Source organism: Camellia sinensis, chromosome 6 (genome assembly GCF_055761805.1).
Source record: "Camellia sinensis isolate YWXY chromosome 6, ASM5576180v1, whole genome shotgun sequence".
Classification (NCBI taxonomy): Eukaryota; Viridiplantae; Streptophyta; class Magnoliopsida; order Ericales; family Theaceae; genus Camellia; species Camellia sinensis.
The window spans coordinates 200869508-200877718 of NC_138966.1; the positions used below are offsets into that span (position 1 = coordinate 200869508).

Below are 8211 nucleotides of genomic sequence, written 5' to 3' on the forward strand. Positions count from 1 at the left end.
TTATAATTTCTTACATTACCATAACCATCACCGACCATTGCCGACCACAATTGATCACCACGGCCAGTGATAATTTTTCGGTGACCACTGTCGGTCGCAGAAAATTTTTCAGTAAAAATTTTCAGTGGTAGTAAAATTTTACTCTTTTAATTTGGACAGCAAAATTTTACTATTTACTTTAAATACATAAATAGCGAATTTTTTCCATTGTTATCACTAACAAACGCACTTACTGTAATTATTACCATTATTCATATAGATATAATGAGAAATCAGCCAAAACATTGAATTAATAACATTATCAGTAAAATTAGAGTAAAATTTTACTGTTTCGCTATTGAACATACTAAAATAACATTTTCATTTGAGATCTCAAAATCAATATTCAAGCTGATAATGACAAAAAAATGCACTAAAATGAAAATATATACATATAGAAAGAGAAAAAGATAAAGAAATAGAGAGATAGAGAGAGCACATATATTGCTTCAGGTTTAGTTCAAACCAGAGTATAATTTTACTGTCTGAAAAACAGAGCATCATGAGGAGACAAAGAGAATGAGAGGGAGAGAATATAGATCTGAGATGATAAATCTCAGATGAGGTCGTCAATCTCAGATCTGAAGTCTTGAAGGTGAAAGATGACGATTGTGGTTGTTGGTGTTACAGTGACATCAAATGTCGCCAGTGGTTGAGATGGTGGTGGTGACGAACGGTAGAGGTAGTGGAGACGGTGGTGATGATGGTGAAGAGAGCTCTTAGAAAGAGATAGAGAGAAAAAAACATGCGTGTGTGTGTGTATGTGTGCGTGAGAGAGAGAGAGAGAGAGAGAGAGAGGAAAACGATAAAGAGAGAGAGAGAGAGAGAGAGAGAGAGTGTGTATATGTGTGTGTGTGTGTGTGTGTGAAGGGGTAAATTTGTCACACAAAATATAAATCTGATATTTTTTTTCATGCTTACAAGATTTCTTTATTTTGAAGGAGTTTATGAATCAAAAAATTAGAATTCGTCATTTTCGAGAAAAACAGGCTCTATTAAGAAGTTAAGGCCGAAAATTCCCCCCAAAAGGGTAAATTATTAACAAGTCCTACTTTTGAGACTTATTACCCATTAAGCCCTATTGATAAATTTTTTTGATCAGCAAAAGAAGAAAATTTATTGATGATAATAATTTGATTACATCAACAAAGAAAATGATGAAAGAAAATGAGTGCAAAAAGTATCAAAGCGAACACAATGACCCCAACTAGGTTGGCACCCAAATGCACGCCCAACCATTTGCTAATACACCATCAAGTTGATGAGAAACCAATCACAGCCATAATGCAACCACAATACAACTAAGTACTCCAAGGAAGAACCCTTGTAACCTCAAAAAAGACCCCCTAACAAACTGAGCACACTGTATAAGCATAGCAACCAGCCATAGCAGAGTAGAAACAACTTTTCACAATAGAAAAAACAGACTATCGCAACAAAGATAGCAACAAAGACATAGCAGAATAGCAACAGAGGTAACAACAGAAAAAACAGACTATCACAACAGCTAGCCATAGCACAATAGTAGCAGAGGTAACATCCATTCAAACTTCAACAAGCACCTACCACCTCCAACCCTTAGAGGTTTTGTCTCACCCATTTTATTTTTGAGACAATCTCTTGAATGGAATAGAAACACCCCATATCATAAAACTTCAATCACATGGCCACTCTAATTTTTATTAACTCACACAAATCATCAATGGCAATTTGAGTATTGTTAAAGATACAATCATTTCTATATATCCACAATGACCAAACAACAGAAATAAGAACAGCTCCCTAAACTTTCTTTTCCTTTTTCCTAAACTACCACTCCAACCACTATTGCATCAAATCTTCAAAAGATCCTGATATCATCTATTGAATTCCCCACCAGGCCATGATGTTTGACCAAACATGCCACACAAATCAGCAAGACAAAAGGAGATGATTAAAAATTTCCACCCCAGCTTTGCACAACATGTAGGGCAAAATCCCATTACCTCTCAAAGCTCCAATTTTACTATAGAAGTGATAAATTTAACAAGTGCTAAATTTATCAGTCTCTCTTATTTTTATGAATAAATTTACAGTGATAAATTTATTAGTCAAAATCTATAGATAAATAAGTTTAATTAATAAGAATGATTGGTAAATAGCTGAAAAAAAAATCTCATACTTCTGGAAATACAAAACATATTTCCTTGTTGCTTTTCACCACCTCCACCTTGTTTAGGAACACTTGGCACTTTGTTATAGTAGTTGCCAGACGACTTTTTAGGTTTATTTAAAAGATAGACAATAGTTTTACCCGAGCATGTTTGTGATTAGGATGTTCTCTTCAAGCTTATTCTTGCAATCCTCCCTAGAAACGAAAGCATCCGTCACCTTTCATGGTAATTAGACCACAAATTTTGATATGTACACTCCACCTAATCACTAAGATAGAACATCTTGCACATCCCAATCCACCCTACTTTTGTTTTCTTTGTCGGTTTCGTCACTCACACCACGTGGTGCTTCCTCTATTTTGATTGACATGATATTAGAACTTTAAAATTATTAGAATTTGGAGTTAAAACACTTATAAATGCAAGGAAATGGATTGAGAAATTGGTATTTTTAAATCCTGCTGGTAAATTATCAACTTTTAACTTATAAAATGCTTTTCCAAACAGGTCCGTGATGCTTTTAGTTTAAGCCAAATCTATTATGAAATATAGAACTTCATCTAATCATTTGCATAACTAAGTTGACTCTTTACAAAACTTCATTTAATTAATTTGGCTTCTTCTAATTGAGGCTAGAATTAAGATAATTTCTTTTATTTATAGAAGTGTTATTGGAAAATCAATGTTGTTAGGAACCATATTTCTCACATCCTGGAGCTTTATTTTGCATTTGATGAATTGGGGTTGAGTCTAAAAATTGTGTATGAACTATGAAGGCAATGCAACGCGTGCCTTCATGACCGGCTTCCATTAAACTGGGTGACAAATCCCCCTTTGGCTCTATTAGATTTGCTTAGTTTCTCTGAGTAGGGGCTGGTTCTTTCCCTTGTTCTTCCAAATTTCTCTGATAAAAAAAAGAAAAAAGAAAAAAAAGAAAGCACTATGAAGGCAATGGATGGGAAATAATTAGTAGTAGTAGAATACATGATGATGTACTAGCCCATGATACATGTATGCACATTTATTTGGCTAAAGTTATAATAAGAGATGTGAAAAGTCGACACAAAAAGGCCTAGGGATAAGCATGGTTCGGATTGAACTGGATTGGGACAAAAGTAGGACCAATCCATTAGCTATGATTCCTAAAAAATTAAAACCAATTCAATCCGTTTAAATCGTGGAATCAATCCGAATTAATCCATTTAAACACAGATTTGATCGGTTTAGTATCACGGACTCACATAATTAAATAACAAAAAAATATAGAACATTTTAATTTCATAAAAATATAAATATAGCATCATATTAGTTCCACAATAATAGCATGCCTTTCCATAATAGCGACATATTGTTCTAGAATTTAAACAACCATAAGAAAATTGATTCCATTATAAGTATTTAGACTATTACAGATTAAAACTAAAAACTAACAAACAAAAACAATAAAAGAATATACTATACAAGTTTAGGTTTTATATAGAATAAAAGAAGATACTATGCGGGCAGGTATATAATATAAATATAGACTATTTGCATACAGTCCCAATCGGTTCTAATCCGGAACCATTGGGTTCAATCCGGAACCGATCCGTAGACTATGAATTTTTAATTTTTCAATCCGAAATCGAACCACAGATTCAAAAAAACAATCCAAACTTAGATTACAAATTTCACAAATTTTTTATTCAGTCCTAAAAAAACCAACAGTAACAAGGCAGAATCCAAACACTACCTCCAAAACTGCCTTACTTTTAGAGTGATGATGACATCATAAAATTCCTCTACCACTGCACATATTACTCGTATGTCGGCTTAGACAAGTGAATGAATAGAAAATAGAGTATGAAAAAAACAGTATGTTGGTACAAGAAATCTTATCCAAACACATTAACTATCAAATAAGGTTAATTTAGTTGGTCAAAATTATCGTATTTTATTAAAAAAATAAGTAGTTCAAATTTTATCATAGGCAAGATTTCATTTTTTTTTTTTTTTGATAACTCAGGGTGTCCGGACCAACTTGCGCGTACCTCAACTAATATCAATCTCACCGTCCATTAACGGGGGCACATTTAAAGTTAGAGCAAAACTCTGTATGGATAGATAAAACTTCATGTTTTCCTAGCATAATAAAAGAAAGGAAAAAAAAAAGTTCAAAGCATATGAATTTTTTTTTAACAAAGAAACCTTTTCAAAATTGTGGTTTTAAGTGATAAAACACTAATGAGCTCTTCAGTGTTTGAGAGGGACAACAATACATACATATCCATCAAATGATTACAAATCACTGCATAACATTATTGATAGTGGTGCACCACACGAAAATAATTTAATACTAATAGTATAGGATTCTACAGATATACAACTTTTTTCATTCTCACCTTTCACTTGGTCAAAAATAAATAAATAAATAAACTAAACTAACTTGTAAAAATTGAGAGTCATATATATATATATATATTAATGTTTTACTTTTTGAAAAACATTTAAAAAAAACTTATTTGGCCAATTGTTTTAAAAAAAAAATTGAATTTTTTTCTTCTAAAAACAACCCTTTTTAAAAATCCTAAAAAGTTATTTTTTGAATACAAAAGAAAAAAAAATTAAGAAAAACCTTCAATATTTGAAAAATATTTTCACACAAACATAAAAAAGATAAGTTTTTATTCAAACTTTCCATCATTTTTGTTTTTGAAAAAATAGAAAACAAAAAAACAGAAAAAAAAAACCGAAAACACAACCAACCAATAGATTAATCAAGTTTGGGTGTAATCTAACTGTACGGTTAGGATAATCCCTTGTATATAAAGAGCATTGGGTAGGAGGTGGGGTGTGGCAACTAGCTCATTTTAGAAAGATTCACTCTTATTGCAAAAGATATATATATATATATATATGATGGATGACAAGATGGGGAACAAGGTTGTGATAAGGGAATTCAATGAAGACAAAGATGTTGAAGTGGTGATGAAGCTTGAGAAGAACTGTGATCAAGCCGGCTCTCAGAATGGGATCTCCACAATCACTAACACAAAGGGTGATCCCTTGAGTAGGGTTAGGTTCTACCATGTTCATGTTATGCTGGTGGGTATTTTCAGTTTTGATACAACCAAACATGTCTTGTTTCTCCATGCATGATTCCAAGAAATTCCACTGTTTGGTTTAGTTTTTTGAATTTATTTTAAAAAATACTAAAACTAGTTTAGCAAAAGAAATGCCGAATTAGTTTGAAAATGATACAAAAACGATGAAAATTTCGTTCGATTTCATCAAACTAGTTTTTAATTTTTTTTGGAATGTTTTTCACAAAGTAGATTTTGAAAACTAAACCAAACATAAATGACTAGTTTTGGCGACAATGTCAAAATTTAGAAGCTAGGTACAGACATACATTAATAAGAATGGTTGAGCAGGAAATGCATCATTGCTGGAGAACGTCATCCCAGCAAGGCTGGCACATGCTCCAAGCCAATCCTATGCAATGTTGCTCAAATTAAGAAAAAAAGAGAGTACACTTTCGACCATAGATAAATCATTTTTGTTGCAAAAAACGCAGGCAAAGACTTTTGCTGACGCATTTTTTAAGAAACAAGTTGTTGTTGTTGTTGTTGTTGTAGTGATGCTAGGTAATCCTTGTCCCCTCGATATAGTTCACAAATAATGCATATATCTATATGTGTGTGTGTGTGTGTGTGTGTGTGGGTGTGAATTATGATAACACTAAAACTATGGAGTGCACATACAGGTTGCTGAGCTGCACAAAAATGGAGAGCTTGTTGGAATGGTTAGAGGATGCATCAAGTATGTGGCGACTAGATTTTGGGGAGGACATGTCAAGTTGGGCTGCATACTGGGCCTTCGGGTCTCTCCTAGACACCGGTACTCTCTCTCTCTCTCTCTCCCTCTCTCCAAGTGATGGAGTTTCACCATGATTGAAACAAGGTGATTTACATGAGTAAAATCATGAAGGCGATATGGAAGTTCTGTCTCAAATACCAAAGAATGCAAATTTGATGTTTGGGAAATTTGAATTCATATGTAAGGTAAAAGATGTCAAACAGAATAATTTGATATATGATTAGTGTAAAAGGTATAAATCATGATATATAAAGCAAAAAAATTATATAAAATGCGACATATTCATATATATTTATTTCAAACCAAAAATAATGTCATATTATTTTAAAAAATCACTCTCATATCATTATGTGAGATGTTTTATATAAGTTTTATAATTTTTTTCTTATTCATATGAATTGTTTTTATCAGTGAGATCGATTTCAAATACTAAAGTTCCATTATTGTACATTATATATGTGAGTAAAAAAAGTTTGCATTACATTTGTCTTTTTCATCACATGTAATTAACTACTTTAACTACTTTAATCACTTTATTTTATATTAATATGAAAAAAAAATGTTTTAGAGATTCAAAAATTTTTTTTTTTCTCATTAAATCATTATTCTTTGATTCTTCATATGAAGCATGTATATGATTTTTTATTTTATTTTATGTAGGAGGATGGGAATTGGATTAAAACTTGTCCAATCAATTGAAGAATGGATGATGAGAAATGGTGCACAATACACTTTCCTAGCCACTGAGGAGAAAAATGTAGCCTCAAGAAACCTCTTCGCTCTGAGATGCAACTACATAAAATCTAGCTCACTAGTTATCTATCTTCAACCAGCTAGTTTGCTGCCCAAAAACCGACCTCATGATCATCAAGACATAAAAATAGAGAAATTGTCCATAGACCAAGCCATTCTCATCTACAAGAACCATCTCCCATCCAAAGAAATTTATCCCACCGACATCGACACAATCCTCAAGGAAAAACTCAGCCTTGGAACGTGGGTATCTTACCCACATTCTGAGGACTGGGATATTAGTTTGAATGGAAAAGAGATGAATGAGGACACCAAAAATACTAAAACTAACCCAAGCTCTTGGGCTATCTTTAGCATATGGAACACATGTGAGGCTCATAAGCGTCAAATGAGAAGGGCAAATGAGTCTTTTCATGCAACGCTAAGCCATGCAAGAGACAAAATGTTCCCTTGCCTTAAGATGCCAAGGTGTGAGTCATCACTTGACAAGCCCTTTGGGTTTCTCTTCTTGTATGGGCTTCACGGAAAGGGAGAGAGGCTTGGGGAGATTATGGAGTCTATATGGGGTTTTGCTTCAAGACTAGCTGAGAATGTGAGGGACTGCAGGGAAATAATGGTTGAGTTAGGGGTCTCTGATCCAATGAGAGAGGTTGTTCCCCAAGGCTCTACGATGTCATGCATCAATGATCTTTGGTACTTGAAGAGAGTGAATGGGCTCACTCATGATGATCATGATTTGACCTCTAACGGACCTTTTGGGAATGTGTTTGTTGATCCAAGAGATTTATAGGGTTTACCACAAATTTCAGTGTCGAATGTTGATGTTACCTCAAAACCCTTATTGGGCTGGTGCAATTAAGAACATTGTCATTGCAAATTTCACTCTCTATGGCACGTATGGTTCTTGAATTTTTTTAGAACATAATGCAATGTGTCTGATGATCAAGTACCCATGCATGCTTTCTAATCTCATACCATGTTGAGGTAATAATAAACTATAAATTAAATTAGTTGTAACGAAATTCATATGGATTTGGGCTCACCTCTCATTTTTTTTTCTTTTCATTGGGGGTAATAATATTTATTATCTATCATTAAATACTTCTGACTTTTTATTTTGAAGTACTTATACTCGCAATTTTTAAATCAGGTGAATTTCAAATTACAAAAATCTTGAAACATAATCTATGACTCTGAGTATTTTGAGACATGAAGACAAAATAATTTAAAACAGAAAATGATGAGTACTTCCATGACTTTATAGAGGGGGAATAGCAATGACCCTTATATAGTAAGCATCCATGGAGTACATGAAGAGTAATTATTTCATCTTAATGAGTCCAAAAGGGGGCACATCCAAGCATGTGTCACTGATAAGTGTGATTCAGTTATTGTACAAAGATTGGTC

The 8211-nt window shown here is 33.1% G+C and overlaps 1 protein-coding gene across 1 annotated transcript; it reads left to right on the forward strand.

The window, feature by feature from the left end:
* Positions 1-5050: 5050 nt before the first annotated feature.
* On the forward strand, positions 5051-7848 carry LOC114264564 (putative N-acetyltransferase HLS1-like). Its single transcript, XM_028205245.2, has 3 exons — positions 5051-5276; positions 5938-6071; positions 6711-7848. The coding sequence occupies exons 1-3, from the start codon at positions 5088-5090 to the stop codon at positions 7591-7593; spliced, it is 1206 nt and encodes a 401-aa protein (XP_028061046.2). The 5' UTR covers positions 5051-5087; the 3' UTR covers positions 7594-7848.
* Positions 7849-8211: the final 363 nt, after the last annotated feature.

Bases quoted from the DNA above. Each gene is read 5' to 3' on its own strand.
- LOC114264564 (XM_028205245.2), top strand. From the start codon at position 5,088: ATGATGGATGACAAGATGGGGAACAAGGTTGTGATAAGGGAATTCAAT. The intron at 5,277-5,937 runs GTGGGTATTTTC...GTGCACATACAG, and splicing joins ACCATGTTCATGTTATGCTG to GTTGCTGAGCTGCACAAAAA. The intron at 6,072-6,710 runs GTACTCTCTCTC...TATTTTATGTAG, and splicing joins CGGGTCTCTCCTAGACACCG to GAGGATGGGAATTGGATTAA.